The sequence below is a fragment of the Aulonocara stuartgranti genome, assembly GCF_965226115.1.
Source record: "Aulonocara stuartgranti genome assembly, chromosome: 23".
NCBI classification, from domain to species: Eukaryota; Metazoa; Chordata; class Actinopteri; order Cichliformes; family Cichlidae; genus Aulonocara; species Aulonocara stuartgranti.
Genome location: NC_138958.1, coordinates 15965640 through 15988454, shown reverse-complemented (window position 1 = coordinate 15988454; position 22815 = coordinate 15965640). Strand labels below are relative to the sequence as shown.

Genomic DNA, 22815 nt, shown 5'->3' with positions numbered 1-22815 from the left:
TGGCTGAGAGACCGGTTAACAGCAGTCAACTCACCTCCTCACAGATCTGTAACACTGAGATAAACTTATTTTCTGTTTTTTATTTCCATGTATTTGTTTGTCTGCTCCCCTCAGGTCAGAAAAAGCAGGAGAGATTGCCACTATTCCACTGACTAAGGTATGACTATCCAACCCTTTTTTGTGTGTTTGTATTGGTCAACTGGAAAATTTAGATATTTTTTTAAATATTACAGATATCGTGGATTAAATAATAATAATAAGCATAAATTGTTACCTGTAGGAAGCTATTTGAAAGAAAGATCACACACCCCATATCTCATTTGATAAAGTGCTTTGGCTCATGCAGGCTAGATATAAATAACAGCAACCTCCTGGCTACAATCGAGGGTTGCACATTGGTTCCATTGAATTTTTCTGCTGTCTGAAACAGATTACAGGTAGCTGCAACAACCAACTGATTCACCAGAGGTGGAGCGTGCAGCACCCTCAACCTCAGGTCAACCATTTTTAATACCAAGGCAACTGCACAAATTCCCTGGGGAGCGTCAACCTGTCTCTAAACAAACTCAGTTTGACTTGAAGTGACTGCAGTTACTCTCAGAACACAGATTGCTAACATGTTGCAATCACTCAGAATAACTCTGCACTGATCACCACAACTTGTCTGCAATCTGTCTTTTGCAATAGGGGATCTGACTCAGCTGGTTGTCAAGTGACTTTTTTTGTTTTTGTTTTTGTAGTTAAATTGCTGTCCTGCAGCAACAACGTTGCCATTTGTGTCTGCAGATGCAATTTTCACCTGCTCATCACAGTAATCCACTGTTATCACAAACAAGATTGCATGCGATCTTGTTTGTGCCCGGTGACCCCTTCAGTCACCGGGCGATTGTGGCTCAAGAGTTGGGAGTTCGCCTTATAATCAGAAGGTTGCTGGTTCGAGCCCCGGCTTAGACAGTCTCGGTTGTTGTGTCCTTGGGCAAGACACTTTACCCGTTGCCTACTCAAGGGTCAGAGGGCCCGGTGGCGCCAGTGTCCGGCAGCCTCGCCTCTGTCAGTGCGCCCCAGGGTGGCTTGCCATCAATGTGTGGGTGAACGGGTCAATGACTGGATGTGTAAAGCGCTTTGGGGTCCTTAGGGACGAGTAAAGCGCTATACAAATACAGGCCATTTACCGTAGGTTGCTGGGTAGCACACCTACAGCAGACCGACTCCCTGTCTTTACCATTTTATCAACACCTTGAAAAAAAAACAGCATCTCTTTGAAGACAGCAAACGACAGCGAGTTGTAGCAGATTCCCATCTTCGAAGCACATGCTGGGCCAGATAATAGTTTGTGTTGCGATCAACTGCAGGAAGATGTGATCACAGTGTGTTTGTATTCAGTACAATACAAGAAACAGTGATTTTACCCTGCTAACAGCTTCCTGTGGAGCTAATGGAAACATGCAGCAATTAGCTATAGTGCTTGGCTTGGCCTAGCTCAAAAACTAATTAGCAGTCAGATCGCGCTTTGGAGCCATCCTGACCTGATCTCTTTAGAGAGAAAATAACTCAGGAGAATAAAGCTGCACCAGGCAAAATGTAATGTAGAAATCCACACGTTATCAACCTAATGCAAAAATGAAGCTTCCTGACTGAAATTAAACTTTATACAAACAGACGTTCAAAAGTCTGCAGGATATTGTTTCACCAAACAAGGATATCTGCTAAATTCAGTTCTGCATCCACCTGTGTCATCGTGTCATTTTGGCACTGCAACTTATGGTGGTCTATAGTGCAACCATCAATAACATCACAGATAGACTTCTACTGTCACAGCTCGTGACAATAGACACAACAAAGTGTGAGCGGAGAGGATTCTGGTCCAAGTCTACCTTTATGCATGCACGGCTTTTCAGTGTACAAACAAGCACCAATAAGCTTTTCCAATGTGAAGACCTATACCTTTATAAATGAAAGAAACGTGAAAAGGTTTCAGAGGAGCAGGTCCTCATATTTTGCAAGGCCCTCACAAAACATCCTAAAAATCCCTGAAACATTACTGCGGTCAAAAACATGATCTCCAGCATCAACATTCCCTCTGAACGTGAGCTCTCCAGCTTGTTTCGACTTTAATTTCAGCCACGTAGTGGGGATGCTATCTGCGACATCCTGCTAGAAAGCTTTGATGTGCAGGCCATCTCTGAAGAATTGCGAGGCCTCTGGTTTGTTGGCTGCATTTGCTGTGATGGGCCGATAAAGGCGAGCAGACGCAGCGCTACTGAACCAGAGCTCAGTATACAACATGTTACAGAGGGATGCCGTTCTCATTTAGCCTTTTGCATTATGTTTGATCACCTGTATCTGCAACAGGAAATTAATTTCTTTCTTTCTTTTTAAAAAAACAACAACAAAAAACGTTAAAACATTCTTGTAAATGCAGCGATTGCATAAAAGTTCTGAACTTTATTCAGGTGAAATTCATAATCCTATAAACGTTGCAATAACACCGGCAATAAACGTAAGAAATTAACCGTCATGTAGGTGTCACCTTAGGTCAGCTTGGTGTATTAAGCTTCTTCTTGTGTCCTCATTTTCCACACCCACCGCCATCCATCACCCCCCATGACATTCCCTGTAGATCATTAATGAACGTTACAGGGCTTATTCATGGGTGGCTGAGCTGATCCAGGTGTTTATAGCCATCAGCGTCACTGTGTCCTTCCTGGTTATGGGATCTGCTATGAAGCACACCAGTAAGTTGACTAATTCCCATAAACTGCTCATGAAAGACGAAGGTAGACCCTGTGACATCACTATTGGTTTAAGAAAGTTGGTTTCAGTTTCAGAAAACTGCATCTTTTGGAACTTCGATATTAGCGTCATCTTTCAGCTCTGGATGTTGCTGTTGCTTTTGTATTTAATATTATAGGAGAAAAACAGAAAGCTGTGGGTATGCTATTTACTAGTGGTTCATCTCTGTGGTACTGCCACAATTGTTGATGTTTCTCTTGTTTATGTCGTGATTTATACTGAAGGAATACGCTGTGTAATGTTATGTTTTGACTGTTTCTTTCAGTCGATGGTCTGGTGAGCTCACTGTGGAGCAGCAAGCTGGAGTGGCTGACTAAAGCCTGGGAGCCAAAGTTGCCAAATAAACAGCACATCTGCTCAGCAAGAAGGTGATGATGGGGAGTAAAAGCGTTTAGTTTTCATGTGCCAGAGAGCATCATCAGCATCAGCTGTTCACATGTAAAAGTTAATAGTTTAATCAGTTATGTAATTATAATTATAAATTATAAAAACAAGTTAAAGTTGGTTGAAGTTGCTTTTTCATACAAAAACTTTAGACATTTTCTGGCGAATCACGTGGGGATGTTTTCCACGGTTGTGCTCTCTAATGCATGCCCCCTTGCAGGAAGTGGTTTGCATATTACTGGAAATACTCCATGTGATTAAGGAGAGGGTGCTGCCTGGGAAGACCACAGAGGAAGCAGAATATGTGATTCCCTCTTGCTGGCAGTGCAAGCTGCTCAATTCTCACATCAGCACAGTCACCGCCTACTGGGAACTGGGTGGTTCAAGATTCGCCGCTGATTACATCAGACGTTTGTGCTTTTATGTGGACGACCTCTGGGTGATGTGCACAGAATTCATAGTTCAGGGCTGCAGAGCACGGTTGAAAATGGCTTATTCTTGGAATTATATGATAAATGTAATATTTTTCTTTAATAGAAATAATTACACAAAGAGATGTCATATTACAACATTTTATTATTACAAATAAAATGCTCGTCACGTTGAGATGACCTGCTCGTCCTGTCCATTCACTGTGATGAATGATCCAGATGATCCATGATCCAGCGTGTCTCCTGGCTTCATTAAGGCTTTCAACATTTGTTACTGAAATACAGTTATTAATAATCTCCAAGGCTACAACACAACAGCGCTCAAAATGATGGCATGCTAAAGCTCAAATTCTCTTTGATCGTTTAAATGAAGCTAGTTAATTATGGAGCACATTTTTAATCCAGGTTTAACAGTAATTATGGGAAACCAGGCCTCTTCGTATCAAAGAGATTTTAGCTTAGAATTCATTTTTGTCCCTTTTATTGAAGGTTCTCAACGTATCTACATCTGATGGAAACATGACAGTAATTTACATCATCTGTATGTGTCACTTCTGTACTTTTATAAAGGATGGTCCAGTGGATCCTACGCTGAAGGACGTAATTAATTTCTTTGCGTTTAGACGATTGAGCTGGGTCTGGCAGATGCTTCTGGGTCTCTTCACTCAGTTAGAAACTCTGCGAAGCAAAGCTGAGCGCAGCAGTGAGTGTGATCCTTATCCACAACACTCTCCAGCTGGTGGATGAGCAGTGGCACCCAGGTCACTGCTCCTCTCCACAAGGCTTCCAGCTGGTGTCCTCTCTTTTACACCAGAGCAAAGAGAAGACAATCTAACTTTCAGTTGTTTTTGTCTTGTGGCCCCTCACTCCTTCTTTGTCAAGAGATTCAAGAGCAAGCAAGCTTGAAATCCACCATATTCATTCATACTACACCAAAGAAGTAATAACTGCAGAAAAGTTTCCGATTTTTCACTATCTACACTCGAAATTTCGATTGATTTGTTTTTTTTAACAGTTGGTCCACACAGCTTAAAAAAAGAAAGAAAAAGGGAACAAAGGAAGCAAAAGCTTTGTTTCTTTGTTAGAGGACAGTCTGGGCAATGAGCTACTTTTTCTGTAATTTTACACATTTATTACTTACAGTTTATTACAGAGTCGTGCTGACAGATTTCTATATAAGGACACTGAGACATGATTTTGAAATAGTACTTGTTTTCTCTCTTATGGGGATAATTCAGCAGGCTGGAGAAAGAAAGGACTTTCTCTCATCTGGACTGTATGTGGCCCATGATGTAAAATGACTTTAATATCTCTGCTTTAGGGTGCTAAGATTTGCAGACATCCTATCATGCCATCAGTTTAACATCCTTATAAGATGTATATGATGATTCCTTTGATTCAGCATAGCAGCGTCAAACACTGGAGATCAAAATTAACAGCAAACCTTAAACTGAGTTGCTCTCTGAGAAATAGCAGGTCCCAGACCTGTAGCTTCAAAGCCTGAAATAACTGCAGGATTTACAGGGGAGACTCTCGCAAACGTCTAAAACATCCAGTTAAAAAGTACTCGAACTACCAGGAGTCACTGCAGAAATCATGCGGCGCGTCCGCAGGTTATTACTTATTTGTCTCGTCGTGATTTTAGTATAAAGCAAACATAAAAACTGCATCGGCCTATTGAGGAGATTCACTTTGGGCACAAGACTTCGAAGTTTCACTCCTCTTGCACCATATTTGCACCAAAAAGCCACTCGAACCGATTTCACAGGCTGTTTACTCAGGTTCTCTCTGTCTCTGCCTCTCTCCTTTATAATTTAATCTGCAGCGTGTTTTCTCTCCCCCTCCACATAAATGAAGAAGAGGACGATCTGTGACATGACGTATAATTCATCTGAAACGCTCTTCAGACGACGACTGATTAAGTTAATTTCATGCTTCTCCTTTTTTTTCCTCTTCCTTCCAGCGTGGCCAAAGGATTCATGTCACTGCTCGGGTTCGTTGTCATCTTTATTGTGTCGGTGTGTGATCCCAGGGTAAATAACACACACACACACACACACGGAGTAATGACTGCTGTCTGGAATTCTGCCAGTCATCCGTGTTTTCCATCTGCTTCAGGGTTTTGTTGTCATGTTGGACAAAGTTGTGTCGTTCTCCCTCAACACTGAAGTGGGACTGTTTGTCTTCATCATGCTGAGAGAATGCAGAGAGGACAGATTCCAGTGAGTACCTGTGATGTTCAGGATTGGATTAACTTAAAAAACAACTTTAAGGCTTTATTTTGTTTCCAGAAACAGATTCGAGTTGGATTTTTGGCGGCATAGCACACAGTTTAACTGGCATACATGCTCCACCCTTTCTGTTGGAGCTTGTTTCAGCTCTTCGTTCCTGAAACGGTTCGACCGTGATAATGAGAATAATAAATTCTCCCTCGCTCTCTCTGCTTGTCTTTCCAGACAGCTTGCCATCCCTCTGCCACTGGGCGACTGCGTGTTCAGCCTCAGCTGGCTGCTGCCCACCTACTTCCTGTTTGCAGTAACCTACGACGTCCTGCAGACCCTGGCGGATCTGGCGCATTATCTGCATTTCTACAACCACGATCAGGAGCCACACATTTACAATCTGACGGGGAGTTTAGCAGCAGCCAATCTCTCCACCCTCCTCTGATCTAAGCAGCTAGTTAAGGCACAAACTGGTAGGAGTTAAAATTGCCAAAATGACAAGCTTCGCACCTTTGTTTGTTTGTTTTTATTTGTGCACTGCACTTTCCCAAAAACCGTGTACGTAACAATCTAACAGTCAGCTGAAGAGGGCTCTCTTTTGTTATCTCACGGTGGCCGTCCTTGCTCAAGTTGGCGACACAGTAGAGATCAAAATTTCAGACTGTTTTTTTTCCTTTCAGTGGCCTTCATGGCATATTAGCTGTAGATTTAGGACTCATCTAGGAAGGAAATAAGGAAGTGTGGACCCAGTGTGTAACTAAAGTGATCAAAGTTAGATAAAAGTTTTTGTTGCTATAAAATAATAGACATCTAAAAATTACATTCCTGATGATCAAGAACTGCAGAAGCCGTCTTAATTGGAGCGGCTGGCAGATCTGCAGCGTGGATGTTACCAATTCCACGACTGCTCCGTTTGATTTCGTCCCGCTGTTTCTTCATCTCGTCCTCAGTCTGCTAACCGTAGTGGATTTCTTAGCCATAGCATTGTCCTCAGCAGTCAACCGGAGATTCTCGATTGGGTTTAGTTCAGGATTCAGGGTTTGCCATTTCATTATTTCAGGCTTAACAGCTGCAAGGAAGTGCTTTCCCGGTTCTGCAGAGTGATTACGGAGCATTGTCTTGCATAAATATTGTTGGCTGATTAGACGCTGATGTCAGGGAGGGAATAATCTGTGTTGAAGGAGCTTCATCGGGACATTAGCATTCACCTTGCTGAGGGGATGTGTAAGAGGCTCAAACTTTGCAGCAGAAAACATCCACCAAACCATTAACCTCCCTCCTCCAAACTTAACTGGCTTCTTCACACTGGTGTGGGTGCATTTGTTTTCCAGTTTTAGTGCAGAACATGATGCTTGCTGTGTGAACTTATTATTATACCAGTTCCTCTGTGTCCACGTGATCTGTTCCTCTGCAGATTTCAGTATACGCTTTTGATTTCTCCTGTTTCATGATTGGTTTGGTCCCTGCGGGCTTTCAGTCTGATTTCTGTATACCGAGAAAGGACCTTACACCTTTTCAGCCGAGAATCGGCATCAGTGTTGAATCAAATCTGTACTAAGACTTTTCTCCTCTTCTCCTTCGGCTTGTATAGACGGCCAGCATTTTAGAGGTAAACTGTTTGAATATTCTAGCAGTCAGAGGAGCCGGTTGTCCAAAGAGCACTAATACATTCAGCCTCCACTTGAACCACAGCCATCAACAACCAGCAGCTCCCCATCTTTCAAAATGATTGTTCTCTATTTTTATGGGGGTCTGTCAGATCCCAAAGCGTTCTCTAGTTTTGATCACGGTTCCTTCAGAAATTCTCATGAAAGTTTTTTTTTGCAGTTTTGTTGTACAGTATTTTCAGCGTTTTCAAATTCGACACTATGCCTCAATGACATATTTTTATTAGTGTTAGGGTAACTTTAAATTTGAATTGTTACAGCCTTGACTTTATTCTCTAATTTTGGTCTCTACTGTACAATAGTGCCATTTTTCTGGGTGTGCTTAGTTCGTATTGAGTCGATTTCTCTTAACTCTCATTTTGAGTGTTTTATACAGCCTTTTAACCAGGCTGCAGCCAGTCTGTGTGATGGGTAGAGCACAGACTAACTGGGTAATATTTAGATTGGAAATCAGATTAATGTTCAAAAAGCGAGAGACAGATTAAATCCTACTGAGATGAAACATTTCAGCGTGCTTAGTTTTTTGCATCCAGTCTGACGGTAAATACACTTTGAAATTCTTAGTGCTGTGCAAACGTTTCAAGCAAGTAAAGTGAGGATAGTTTGCAGTTATCAGCTGTTAACGTTTTACAGATTGTGAAGTAGGGCGAAACCTAAATCAAATCAGTGCTTTGCCTTTTAAATCAGCACCAGTTCATGTCGGTACACTTGCACAAAGTTCTTTTAAGTCATTTGGAAGGCAGGTTGTTCCAGGAATCCCAACAGTTCTCATGTGGATTTCCCCTGCCTGTGTCTTCTGTCTCTTCATGTAATCCCAGACTCACTCCATGATGTAGAGATCAGAGTTCTGTGGGTGTTACACCATCTGTTACAGGACTTCTTGTTCTTGTTGTGGCTGAAGTTAGTTTTTCATGACTGGCTGTTGCGAGACATCTTCATGCTGTATGATGAATCTGGGCTGCTTTGCTGTATATGCTGTCTGATAAATGGGACTAAACATCAGAAACTTCTGCACAGTACTATTTATTACTTTGTTATAGATTTACTCCTTAACGCCTTATGCAGAGTATAAAAATGGCATTTATTTAAACAGTAATGTATAATAGTCGAGTAAGTTATATAGTTACGACATAGGCAGATCTCTTCTTCAGGGTTTTTCAGCCTTTGCTGCAGTCTACATTATTTTCATACTAATAATATTGCAGTGCACACACAGGCACACGCACACACAATCATGTTTTCATATCAATGTGGGAACAACTAATTGATATAATGCTTTCTGTAACCCTGAAACTAAAAACCACATTTTGAATCACAAAAATACCTTCAAACTCGTGGGAACGTGGATTTTGTTCCCATAAGGGCTGTTGGTCCTCACATGTATAGTAAACTTCCAATTTTTGGTCTCCACAAAGATATGTAAACTAGTACAGGCACACACACACGCGCACACACACACACACAGAGGACTTAAAGGCAGCGTGTCACTGCACTCCACACAGCATTAGTACGCACAATGAAAAGTTAGACTAGAGAGGCTCCCAGTGGTCTCTTTGCATGTTCACAAATGCAAGAACTTTTGGTTCAGGCATGAGCTCCATTTAGCCTCCCAATACACAAGCTAAACCTGACAAAAATGTGTATTTTATTATAACCAGTTGACTGATTACTCATGTCTAGGGCATGTACTATAAAGCATTTGGGGATTCAGGATTAGCCTGATGTTTAAGGCCACAGCAGGTTAAGTTGGAGATAAGAAATCAACTCATGCAGTGCAAAAAAATCACCACCTACCATCACCACCCCCAGAAGATCCCTCAGACCTCAGTAGGCACAAAATAACTGTATCTTTAGTTTTAAGAGACTATGTGAAGTCTTTCTCTCTGTGACACCATCAATAAGAAATAGAGAGTATTAGAAGCAACCTCCTGACCTGCTTTTTTAAGTGCTGGTTGCAAACAACTTTTAAGCCACTCTATTTTTCCATAAGCCTTAAAATACTGATATAATCCTCAGACAGGGCACTTAAGCCTTTTACTTGTTGACCTTGTATAAAATTTGTAAGTCAGCCTCCTTACTGGCATGAGCTGCTGTTTTTTGCCAACTTTTCCGGTTTTACTGACCACGCAAAGCTTTGAAAGCCCACACACTTTCATGTGGGGCTTATCCTACCACGCAGCTGCTGTGTTTAGGCCACAGTGTGAGTTTAATCTTGTTTAATTTCTCTAATAATCAAGTTTATTATTTAATTTTTACAATCAATGCCTCTGCTGACTTGTCTGGTCACATGATGCCAAACTCTGGGATGACTCCCATCCTTGTTACATAAGGAAAAGATATATCTGGGGTAGGTTGAACTTGCTTTGTGTTGCTTGACGTGTTTACCTGGGACCTGTAAACCTACAAAGTCCAGCACATCCACGTCTTGTTGATTTCTGAGTTCTCCTACCCCATCATTACAGCTATTTAAATTAACAGGCTGTTGTCTGATGTAAGAAAGGTTTAGCTACTCTTTCAGCTTCAACCTACGCTTTTAGTTAACAGTGAGCAAAGAAAAAAAGTTGCTTTTGAGTCTATTTCTAACCGATGCTCATCAGAGAAAGACAAACCTATCTCTGAAACCTCACAAAACTGGAACAGCGAGTTTCTGAGGAATCTTCAGGAATGATGATGCTGTTTTCCTGAGAACCGATTGGTCAGTAGACGGTGATTTTGTGCATGTTGATATCTTACCTGCCGCGGAGCAGGGTAAGCCTGCAGCACAAGTTAATATGCAGATGTGTCCTGGTAAGACAGTGGCAGTGAAAAGCCAGGGTCTAGCTTCATAGTACAGGCTTGTGAGCATTTCACCGCTTCGCTTTCATTTAATTTCGATGGGTCAGGGTTAGCGGGGAATGCAGCATGCCGCTTCGGTTTGATTGCTTTCTGCAGAAGCACCAGCCTGAGGACGTTTGAAATCAAAGATTTACTGTTTTATTAAAGTCGGCTATTTTTGTTTGACATATATTAAAAAAAACATGTATTCATGATTGCCATTCAGTCGTATTCTTTGGCGCTATTTCAGCACCGACACTCTACAGACACACAAATAAAAACTCAAAGCTCTTATCAAAATATATTTTATTCTGCACTTAAGTTTCACTGATCGGACTTAAATGATGACACATGAAAGTGATGCGAGCTGCAGAGAAAAACAAAGATGCTCGGGGAGCCCATCGCAGGCGCTGCCGGGCTGACTCTGTGGCACAGACCAAATCAGGGGGACCCTGCCCGTGTGACATGTTGGGAGGAATTTCAGTACTTGAATGCTTTGAGTACAGGAAAGTTAAAAACAAAAGGAACAGGTACAAAATATCAGACTTTTAACACTAATGCATGAAAACCGTCAGCCCAGAAGTAGAAATTTATTGTAGAGAAGAAGAAATGAGTTAATTTGCAATTGTACAAACTTTTCTCAGAGGCAGAACTTCTCCTCGAGGCAGGTTTGGGTTTAATTAAACCTCTGAAGTTGCATTCATGGATGCACTTTTTTTGGCCAATTAGGATTTTGGTGGATTTTACCTCGAATGAGTTCTTTGATTCGGAGGTTTAACTCGAGTATTGAGTTATAGTTGTCTCAGCTTTTATAGGTGTTTTCCAACTGTTACCCAGACGCACAGCAGGTGCCCAACAGAGCAGCCATGTTGGTTTCAATTTAAAATCTGGGAGCTTCTATGCAACAGAGTTGAGAGCTGATCGTGCGTTTCTCTCGTGGCTCATTCGTCAGTGATGTGAAGCGGCACGATTTCACGTGTGCAATAACACGCACACACAAATATAACTCCATACTCGACCGCTGACCTGCGCCTGGAGCGACTCTCTCAAAGAAACATCTGTGTGACTCCCAACTTTATCTGGCTCAATTTAAGAATTACAATCTCGTGTTTAGTGGACTTTCAGGAGACAGCGATTCAGGGACAAAGCTTCCCGAATGGATTCAAGCAAAATAAAATAACTTTTTTTTTATTAAAACAAATTTAGTGGTGATTTGCTCCTGGGAAAACGCTCCCCAGGCAAGGTGCCTTCAGAATGACAGCTCAGCTCAGAAAGCTTTTACATTACAGGGTCAACCTTTACTGTTTGCATCAGAGTAACAAAAAAAAAATCTTTAAAATTTATTCAACATGGAAATTAACACTGCCAATAAATCAATTCACATTTTTTTTCTTCAGCTCTACAAAGAAATTACAAAAACTTTAAATTTGTCTTTAAAAGAGTATAAAACGTCTCGTCAGCAGGGACCTTCGGAATAAAATTTAAGCTGAATTTTTGGTGCATAAAACCAAGAATGACGATGAGAGGGCAGATGAGCAAAAAATACACTAAAGATGCAGCGTCATGTTTTACTTTTAATTCACCAAAACGGTCACGCTGTGACTTTTAGCCATTTGTTTGTGTCTGGTTTGTTTGTCCTTTGGTGCCTCTAATAAGTTCCTAACGCACTCGAGTGCGTTCTGATCCGCGCAGACAGCTCGTCCCTGGTCTTCTTCTTGTAAAGGGTCGCTCTGAGCGGCCCTCCGCTGCCTGCCGGGGAAATCTGAGTGACCATATTTAAAAAACTGTTTAAAAAAACCCTAAAGTTTCAATTATAAAAATATTTTAGGGACTTTTATGAAGTTACTGTTTGAATTCAACCAAGACAGCAAAGCCAAATAATTACTGTTTTCAGAACCAAGCTTGGAAAGCCACAACTGACCTCGCTCACCAGGTAGCATGATCAGATCGAGGCGGTATCCAAAGCTACTCCCTACCACAGACTTTCTGCCAGTTTCTTATCCTGAAATTTCTACTTCACGTAGTCCACCTAACAGTGGAATTATACACACCGTGCACAAATGCCGGCAACAGCACTGGTCACCTGCGGATTTTCAAAAGTCTCATTTAAATTTAATGTGAAAAGGGCCCGTGGTATGCGCACACTTCCTGTTAACAGTCAGACTGATCGGTGTTTGAAAACGGCCTGTTTACATCAGCGTCACTGGTACCAGAATAAAACTAGCTGAAACAAGTAGCTGCACAGCTAAACTTGCACACAATCTAACTTTAATTCTTCAAGCTAATGAAAATGGAAACTTTTCCATTCTGGGATCATCTTCCACGTTTAACTGTGTAACACTTTACTCTGGTTTCTTTGGCTCGGCCCTCTGCAGGTTTTTTTCTTGCCTCCGGCAGCACAGACACTGAAACGTGATGCCGAATTTTCTCACTCTTTCAGTCTCAGACAGCTGAAGTTGAATCCAGTTAGAGATGTTTGCAGTCTTAAAATTGCCAAATGACACCTCGATAACTGTGTGTTTGAGTTGGAAATTCCTGTTGCTGTTAAGTTTCAAAAAACTGAAGGCAACAGAAAGTTTTGATCAGCGGGGTAAAAGAATCCTGACCCGTTTTAAAGCGTGTTATCAATGCCATGTGCCTGCATGGAGGCACAGAGGGGGAACTAGAGTGTGTCTATGTATTAAGAACTGCATTTAACCATGAGGCCTACTCCCAGCTGCAAGTGGAAATCGCTGAAACACATGAAGAAGAAAAAGCCTTCGCTTTGCTGCACTGTTTGGAAATCGTGGCGAGGACGCTGCTCTTCGTAACGGTTGGGTGTGCGTGTTTGTGTGTTCGAGTGTGTCTGTTTTGTGTGTCTGTCGTCCTCCTAAACCTGTAAATCCTCACCAAGCCCCCCTCCCGCCCCGCCCCTTCCCCCCGAAGATAGAAAATATAAAAACATTGAAACGAGAGTTCTGAAATTTAAAAAAAACTAAGTGCCATCCTATTTTTGTGGTGGAGATATGTCCGCACGATGAGATCCGACTAGTAACAAAGATCAACACTTTTTTCATACTTTTCATTTTGATGACGATGAGCATGGTTTAAAGATCGAAAAAAGCAAAACAGCTTCCAAATTTTGGTACATATACGGATCTGTAACTTCTTCTTTTTTTTTTTTTTTGTCTATCAGTTTTGTTTTTTGTTTTTTTTGTTTTTTGTTTTTGTTTTGTTTTTTTTCTTTTTTCGCCGTGTCCCTCCTGCATCTCTTTAAGAGTCTGCGCAGACAGAGAGGGCCGCTTCCATCAGCACGTTTATCCATCTGTGTCTGTCCGTCTGTCTGTTCACCCCTGTGTCTGGACCTGCTGTGTCGGGTGCTTGCTTCCTGTTCCTGTTCCCTGCTTCCTGTTTGTCGGTGGGCGGGGCCGAAGTCGTAAGCGTGAGCAGTACGCAGGGCAGGGCAGGCAGGGACAGTCATTTGGCTATGTACACATTCATGGTCGGTCCATGGCTTCCAACAAACGGCAGCACTATTTCCGAAGGTCTAATACACACACCTGGAACAGAGCAGAGGTCCATCCGTTAGACTGAATCGATCACAAAAAATCATTAAAAAACAGTCGTGTGTGGACTTACAGATCCGTCTGATGCGCTGGCTCCCACTTTATCCCCCGCTGCATTCCAGCAAACCTCAAAGATTCCCCCTGTCCCTCTGTAACTGTGGACTAAAGCTCCCGTCTGCAGGCACAGTGCAAACAAGCATTATTTTAATCTAACTACTTGTTGTATTTCAGACCTTCGAACAGTACATACACCGTCCTCCTCCTACCTGTGTATTCCAGATGTGCACGCATTTGTCAAAGGAGCCGCTAGCCAGATGGCGACCATCAGGGCTGAAAGCCACGCTGTAGACGGGCTCCTGGTGTTTGGTCAGCGTGTGAATACAGATGCCTCTATCCACGTCCCAAAGACGGACGGTGGAATCAAATGATGCGCTGTGGAAGGAGGGGCAGGTTCATAAATATCTCACATTGAGGGGAAAATGTGAACTGCGGCTTTCACTTTGGCAGAAACTGTAACACGTTTCACTCTCCTGTGTTAATTTAAAACCCGAGTGCTTTGTAAAACTTGGAGTTGATTTAGCTCGGAAACAACACAGTTCCATATGGACAAGCTAATGCTGAGTCAAATATATGTTTATTATTAGCTAGTTAGCTCATTAGCTAGTTGCACAGCAGATGATTCTACACTGATGACGGATGTGAGGCAGTTCAAGTGTAGAGAATAAAGCACTAGTAAAGACTAGAGAAGCGTTATATAAACACCAGCCCATTTTAATTTGAATGTGTATACTTTTAGCTTTCTAAACTGAGTGTCAGAGGTGTTGCTCAGTCAGCAGCGACATGTAGATAAACCAGACAGTATTAAAAAGGCCGTGCACACAATGGATCAGCTGCCACAGGCAATAGCAGGCTGTTCAACACACCATCATTTCCATTTAAATCAATGTTTAAAATCAAGTCTTGTCAGAGCTGAAGTGTCCTGATGTGTCCTTAATTACTTCTTGGGTTTCTAACACACACACACACCTGGCTAGCATGAGGTTAGCGCTGGGATTGTTTGTTCCAGGGCCAGTGGGACTCCATTTGATGGTGTAGATTTCTTTGCTGTGTGCCTGCAGGTCGTGGACACAGGCGTCCTGCTTCATACTCCAGATCTGAAGAGAAGCAAAATCCCAAAGAAAGTTAAAAGCTTTCTATTTTAGTTGAACTAATTATTAAAATTTAACCATTGCATTCAAGAAGCCTACAGAACGTCTTAATGGTTAGAAAGTTACTGTAATGCCTGAATGCTGATTTATAGCTCAGCTGTTTCCTAAATGTTTTAATCTCTTGTCATCATCATCAAGTTCTTCATTTGGAAGTGAGGAGCTGCAGCGATGCGACTCACCTTCAGCGTCATATCATCTGAGCAGGAGGCTAGGAGGTTTCCTGTGGGATCCCACTTGATTGCATTTACTTCGTTCTGGAAGCAGAGAGGAGACGAAGGTTAGCTAAAGCATTATATATGTGAGCGGTGTGTTTTGCTTTGGGAAGATGCACATGAACACAAATCTACTCACTGTGTGTCCCTGGAATGTTTTAATGGGTCGGTCCTGCCCCAGTTTACAGACGTGGATGCACATGTCTGTACTACAGGAGGCGAACGTGTTGTTACTCTGCCAGTCCACGTCAAGTGCCGGAGCTGTGGGCGGATGGAGAGAGGAATATTAGACAGGAACAAAAAATTTTTTTAGTTTTGTTGTGTGTCTCGTCTGTTTACCTGAGTGGAAAGGAAACTGTTGTTTGGCTTCTCCTGTATGGGCATCCCATATGATTGTTGTCTGTCAGGAGACATGTACACTTAGTGTGAGTGCAGTAAAATATTACCTCGTGAGACAATAACAAACTATTCTTAAAGTTATTTCTCGTTGGAGCTGATTTACAGGTTTACCTTGTCTACGCCTGCGCTCAGGATAAAATTGCCTTTTTTGTTCCACTTAAGGGCAAAGATGGGACCTTTGTGCTGGCCGAGAGTACTGGCCAGGTTACCTGTGGAGCACAACAAGAGAACAACACGTGTCAGCTTTAAATGCAAAAAAGGATTTAAAGGCCTGAAAAGAAATACAGTGCAGGGGAAAAAAATAACTGCATTCTGTAAACCTGCCTCTAGATGGAAGCATTGTTCAAGGATGAACTAAAGCATGTGGCAAACTATTCACGTCACAATTCCCAAAGCATTCCAGCGATTACACCACATTAATAAGTGTGAATGTAACATCAATTAAAGCCATCTCACCATCTTTTGTCCATATTCTGGCAAAGCCGTCATAAGAGCCCGTCGCTAACAGTGTGCCCTCGCTCTGCCAGAGAGAGAGAGAGATGTTTCCATATAAATGAGAGCCTGATTTCGACACATTTACTGACCCAAGTCCTGTTCTTCAGTTACAGTATGTGTCCAAATATTTCAGATCGAATGAGCGTCAGCTGGTGTTATAACAGAGGTCTGTTTTCTCCATCAGCGTGGATGCTTTCCAGGAAATTTCCGACTCTGCCTTTGGCTCTGGTTTATGTCCCAGAGGCTGGACTGAAGGAAGAATGCATCGTCTGATAACTCCAACGGTTAAAATACTCAGCACACGCTGACAATTCAGGACTTTGCTCTTTATATCTACCTAAATGTTGTCATTTTATAAGACTGTTAAAAAAACAAAACTGTTCAGTACCTTCTTTGGAAATGCTTTAATAGGCCTCGAGGATTTCAACACCCTCGCCACAGTCTCAATATGGTGACTGATCTGGCTAGTAAGACTTCCTGGATTTTGTGACTGCTTAAAGTTTTGGTTGATAGAGTGGGTGTGGGCATGCTGTCTTGCTGGAGCATGGAGGCCAGGGCAAAGTGACTGGAGAAACATGCGCACATTAAAAAACCTGAGTTTACTCTGTAAAGTTCGGTCAGCTGCTGCCATCCTCTGCGATCACAAATAAAGACACATGGGGCAGTTCCGAAAGCACCAACACAGGCCTCCATGTTTTACTGATACTTCCTTTCTTTAAGTTCTAATTGAGCAGTCACTACAGAATAGAGATGGCACGATACCACTTTTTTATGTCCGATACCGATACCGATATCATAAATTTGGATATCTGCCGATACCGATATGAATCCGATATAGTGTTTTTTAATCAACAAAACTGTTTTTTAAAATATCTTGCTGCATTTTGCAAGTCTGCAAGTTCATACTCAAGTTTAAAACAACAACTACACTAAAGCTATTCTGTTATACCTGTATACAAAAAAAATATTTCATAGTTCAGCAATACTGATCAATCTAATAAACTTAGACCTACACCATCCTCCCTATTCTGGTATTTTAAAGAGTACTTAGCGTAAATATTAAGCAACCTAACTAATAGGGTTCCAACTCCCAGCAATAACAAAAAGAAATAAATAAAAAATAGGGAACCACCCCTCACACTCCACCTCATGATGCTTAATCGACGTAATCAACCTTAATTTGATGCAGTGTGAAAAAAAATGCACAGAAATCAATTATTTTTCAAGAAATATTAAATAGATTCAACATCTTTCTTCAACAAAATTGCAGACTGCACAGATGGTACCTTCCCAAAGGAAAATGTACTATAGCTTACTAGGGTATATATATTAGACTTAATAGTCACTATATACAGTAATTGACTTCTATTCATTTTACATCAAATTAAAACTTTGGGTGTCAGATAATTATTTATTAAAAGCTCGACATTTTAAATGAGAATAAGAAAGAAAAGTATGTCTTTGTGCCCCCTTTTCCCAGTTAATGCCCTATCGGCCCCCCTGGCTAAACTTTGCTAGATCCGCCCCTGCACAGTTACCAGCCGTCAGCTACGTAGAAAAAGATCCTGGTGTAGAAAGTAATATTAAATAAATTGTAACAACAGCTTATCAAGCTTAAACGTGCTGCTGTTGTTCAGCCGCTGGTTTGCTCTTTCTGGCGCAAAGTGGACCAAAAACAAACAAGAGAGACTCACGACAGAAAAGCCGATCAGCTGATCATTAGCAGTTTCACGATTGAAGTAGCAGCAGGAGAGCGAGAGGCAGTCGCTCGTTAAGCTTAACGTGGGAATGCTTTACAAACATTCAGAGATGGACTTACACACTTGCTTTACTTCTCTCGGGGATAACTTTGTCGGAGATGAAATGCCAGGTTGCTAGCGAAGCTCCAAATGCTATCCAGACCACCGACAGGTCCCGCATGCCACAGCTGCTCTATCACGTGATGCATACTGCTCCGACGTTCTGAGGCGAGTTACGGCGTGTTGCAAGTTTTGTGAGGTGCTTTCGTGATATTTAATGGATCGGATTACATTTTTTATTTTTCTCCGATATCCGATCCAGTAATTTAGGTCAGTATCGGACCGATACCGATACGTAATATCGGATCGGTCCATCTCTACTACAGAACAACAATATCCCACCTGAAGCTAATGCACTGCCATGGCAACATGCTGCTTTTGCCAGAGTCGACTGATGCAACGTAATAAAAATGCACTGGCGTGTCCTGGTTGAACAATAGCACTGACAGGCAGCTGACGATGCTTAGGTTTCATCTATGATGCTGATTGGCTAATCCCACTGCTCTCATTAAATGGCTGGGATTGTGACTGCATTACATATTACCTGATAAGTAGGCGAGGCTTAAATGCTCGACCCGAGGCAAATGCTCATAGGCAGAAACGTTCAAAAAACATGAGTGAATGAACCATCCATCTACTGCCACACAACAGTGGTGACAATCAGCCTATTTCGTAAAGTAGCAAAATGCACAGCAGGAGCCTTAAATTAAAGTTGATAGTGGATTCTTTTTCTTTCACATATCTTTTTATATCTTATCTAACATCAAACGTTATTACTACCACACTCTTGGAGGGCACTGCTGACAGGACTGTGCGTGGGGTGCAGCCTGTGCTTAGCCTGCTTTTGTTTTAGGATGCATATCTCGTGCTGAGGTGTTCACAACAATAAGCGTTAGCAACAAAAGTGTGTCTCTGATTCTTCAAAAAGGGGTTTAAAAATGACACCAAACTACCAGAATCCTTTTAGAAAACACATCAAGCAGCCCTTTGAAATTCGAAAATATCCCACAAACTTCTCGAGGTTACAGATTGTGACTTAATCCACACGAGCAGGGTGATTCGTGTTACATTCGGTGTGTTTGTGTGCCTGTGTGTACTCACATTCCAGTCTAGTGAGGTGACGTCTTTGTTGCTGGGGACATCTTGTCCTCCCTCTCGTATGCAATGCCTCAGGACCAGCTGTGTGGAGCTGCTTGTACTGTTCTCACTCAGGTTCCAAATACGAGCCGTCGAATCGCCAGACCTGAGACACACACACACACACACACACACACATCAGACTGCCATCTGAAAAAGTAACCTACAACATTGCTTTGTACAAATGATATGTAAGGATGTGCTATAAAGATCTGTGTAATAAATCTGAAGCATCACTTTATTGCTCATGTATGGGCAGAACATCTGCGTTAAGTGTTGATGTGATCTTGACTGAAATTAAAATAGGGTTGTGCTGCACTTTCATGTAATACCAAGTTGTACCACCAGATGGTGCACTGAGACAACCAGGCAAGTCCTAAGACTACATTCAGGTCAAACTGGCACTAAGCATTAATTCATGTTTAGTCTCTTTTTTCAGCTTGTTTGCTTCATGACTTGAACATTAACGTTGTACAAAAGTGGAAGCAAGGCTCACCCTGATGCCAGCAGATCGCTGACTGGGTTCCAGGCACAAATAAAGACTTCTGACTCATGGCCCCTCAAAACCATGGCTTTGTTCTGAGGGATCTCTACATCGCCATCCACTTCCATCAGGTCAGCATGATTATCTGAACACAGAGTTGATGGATCAGGCATGAAAAACCACAAAATTCAATGAGTGAATATATAAAAAATGTAATAATATTCCATCATTTTAATTAATAACATAAATACAAGTCTCTGTTAAAAGAATTCCCCAATCCCAAAAATCATACGAATAATTTCGCTCACTTGCTAAGGCATGGGCTCCATTCTCCTCCCCATTGGCAGTATTCTCTCCGTTCTTGGCATTGCCAGCGATAGTGCCCCCAGTGGTCGACGCCGGCGCTGAAGCTGCAGCCTGCTGCTGGGCCATTTTGTCCCGGTAAGCCTGCTGCCTCGTCTGAACGACATCCGGCATCACCGCATCGATCAGGGACAGGGACTCAATGGGCCGGCCGTCAAATAGCGTGCCGTCCTGCGGAGCCAGAGAAGAAATCGGGTTGGAGCGGAAACACAGAGGAAGACAAGAAGCTGGTGAAAGAAGCTGACAGGCTTCTGTCTATATTACATTTACAGATTCCCTTTGATATCAGATTAATATGGGAATGACATCCTGATAGTCCGTTTAAGAAAGACTTGAAATTATTATCTGATGTTAAAGGGTCTTTGTTTGTGTCCCACCTCATTTATGCTGACTTCAGCCTCCACGTACTGCAGGCCCTTCTGGATGATGCTGATCAGGGCAGCAGGGGGAACCAGAGCACCATTGATGTTGGACTGGCTAATGTGGCTCTCTATGCCAAAGGTAAATGCTGAGTGGGAGAACCCTAAAGAGGAGAAGAAAAGAATATTAGTAAATAATACTCCCTTCGATTTCAACACAGTGAAGAACTACAAGTTGTGGCGGTTTTTTCAGTCTTAATTGCCTTTTAACACTTTTTTTATAAAAGTCAACCCTTTTTTCCTTAAGTTTTTGTGGTGATGAAAGTTACTGACCCTCCGCAGAGTTGACGTATTAATGAAGAAAATGCTCGACCTCTGACTTGTTAGTAACATGTTTGTGAAGTCGTTGCTGTTGGAGAACAAGAACTGCTGCGTCACAACCGCATGACCCCCTGACCTCTGTCAATCTGCAGGTAACATCTAGACCTAAATAGTGGACTGACCTACTGCTGAGATGCTGCGTTCACGGGAACTGGTCAGACATACAAGGCTTTGTTTATGGCTGCCACTGACATGTAGGCATAAAAGTGCTTTTGTACAAACATGGTGACATTTAAAAGGTATCCCATAAACAAATGGAATGATCTAATCCAGACATCTCCGTCTTTCTGTTCTGATGTACATCCTCTCATTAAGATATAAACGGTAATAGAAATGTTAATATTGACCATTTATGTTTGAGTAAATTTTAGCTACCCGTGTGTGGAGAAACAGGACAAAAGCTTTGACTGAAGTTAAATCTCATAACCATCAGCTCTCTTGTAATGATGATTTATCTTCATTCATTGTTGGACTATAAATACAGAACAAGAAGTTTTGGCTCAGGGTATCAGTTATCCATATATCTGCTGGCTGCAACGTTGGCCCCCAAGGCAAAATCTGAGAACACAAATCCAGAAATACTTGCCAACTAATTTCATCACCGCCCATATTTGCTTAAATGTAAGAAGCTGTGGATATTTTTCTGTTATCATGTGATTATTGTTAAGCTCATCCCTCATTTGGACAGCTGGTCACCCTTTTAATTTTAGAGCTGGTCGAATTACTTCTCCTTCTCTTAATAATATTTCTCAAAACCTCTGATTCATTAGTTGTAGATCCACAGCTGAGACGACTCTCATCTGTGTACACAACGAGTCTGATCTCAACATGTCCCACTCTTTGCAGCCAAAGTTTTCCTCATCACTCGGCAGCAGAGCAGTTTTGTTTAAGTCTGCCTTTGTCTACATCCTCAAAGTGTTGCCTTCCAACAGATCGACTCCAGTTCAAATATATCTGATCAACCATCTAAATGATCATCCTTATGATGGTCCATAACTAATCTGTCATTTCTGCTGTGATGTCTGTAAAACGGTTATTCCAGATAACTTCTGCCTTTACTTCAAGTCAGGACCAAACTTATATAAAACGAAATGCAAATGGCTCTTAATGATCTTACTATCTACCACATTGCCAATTAACACTAAGGCAGCATTAAGGGTTAAAACCAGTCCAAATTATTTCCGCACCAATTGAATGATGAGTGCCTGTTTTCCCCGGTGTTAAAGTTCAACGTCCAGGCATTCAAAAAAAGAGGATTTAGAAGAGGTGGAAGTTAGCGGTAAGTTAGCTAGCCGTTTAACATCTAGAGCTACGTACCAGGTACTACGTACCTGAGTGACTAAATACCAGCAAAGTTTGGGCGGTGGGCGAAGTTGGGCTAGTTGACCTGGTGGCTAGCTAGTGCTGTGGTTAGACCCATATAAACACACTGGCACAAGGAAGACACTGCATGAAGGTTAAATTGTTCTCAATAATGGACAGTGACAAACACCATCATAGAACAGGAAGAAGATATACACAGATAAAACTTCAACCAACAGCACATCTGGTCCGTCTGCAGCACGAGGTCATTAGCATGTTGCTATGTAGTTTGGTTTAGTTGCCATTTAGACAAAAAACAAAAATTGCAAAGTGACACTATTCAGTTAGTGTGTATTTGGTGCGGACAGCCTGTGCTGTTTGTCCTCTTTTAAGCACTCTTGTTTACAATGGCGTCATTATATTCTGCTTTTAAACAACAAGCAGCACCACACTGACCGTGTTGTGTATACAAAGTGACAAAGATGACCCAACAACCTGACAGGCAGCTCGGGCATCTGCTGACTACCCTACCGCCTATAGTACGACAAGGAAAAAAGAAACTGATTTCTCGACTTATAAATGTAATGAAAACAGATCCTGAAAAAAAGGATTAAATTCCACCCAAACAAATAAATGATTATATATCTTAGAAGAGACGATTTTTAGAAATATCACAAACTGTCTTCTTGCTCAATTTGTGTTTAATTCAGTCCCTTCTTTAAAAAAAACAACAAAAAAACATGATAAATTGTTGATGATAATTACTTTTTTATAACAAACTTTTAAAGAGTACTGTTGATTCATACAGCTCATTTTAATC

At 41.8% G+C, this 22815-nt stretch overlaps 2 protein-coding genes across 4 annotated transcripts in view; one reads left to right on the top strand and one right to left on the bottom strand.

Annotated features, from left to right (window-relative positions):
• Positions 1-13618, top strand: part of LOC309700680 (uncharacterized protein) — an 86011-nt gene extending 72393 nt beyond the window's left edge. For both annotated transcript variants that reach the window (XM_082524431.1, XM_082524432.1), the window contains 6 exons: positions 115-157; positions 2621-2735; positions 3059-3161; positions 5572-5641; positions 5727-5830; positions 6065-13618. In XM_082524431.1, coding sequence (XP_082380557.1) covers positions 115-157; positions 2621-2735; positions 3059-3161; positions 5572-5641; positions 5727-5830; positions 6065-6275 — 646 coding nt within the window. In that variant the 3' untranslated portion in view covers positions 6276-13618. The remainder of the gene's footprint in view (positions 1-114; positions 158-2620; positions 2736-3058; positions 3162-5571; positions 5642-5726; positions 5831-6064) is intronic.
• The window catches only part of tbl1xr1a (TBL1X/Y related 1a), a 49625-nt gene continuing 40266 nt past the window's right edge, over positions 13457-22815 (bottom strand). For both annotated transcript variants that reach the window (XM_082524434.1, XM_082524435.1), the window contains 13 exons: positions 20331-20476; positions 19899-20124; positions 19603-19735; positions 19071-19212; positions 16132-16195; positions 15787-15884; positions 15616-15676; positions 15416-15537; positions 15244-15318; positions 14883-15010; positions 14123-14288; positions 13930-14031; positions 13457-13850 (listed from right to left, as the gene is read on the bottom strand). In XM_082524434.1, the coding sequence (XP_082380560.1) occupies positions 13824-13850; positions 13930-14031; positions 14123-14288; positions 14883-15010; positions 15244-15318; positions 15416-15537; positions 15616-15676; positions 15787-15884; positions 16132-16195; positions 19071-19212; positions 19603-19735; positions 19899-20124; positions 20331-20476 (1490 nt within the window). In that variant the 3' untranslated portion in view covers positions 13457-13823. The remainder of the gene's footprint in view (positions 13851-13929; positions 14032-14122; positions 14289-14882; positions 15011-15243; positions 15319-15415; positions 15538-15615; positions 15677-15786; positions 15885-16131; positions 16196-19070; positions 19213-19602; positions 19736-19898; positions 20125-20330; positions 20477-22815) is intronic.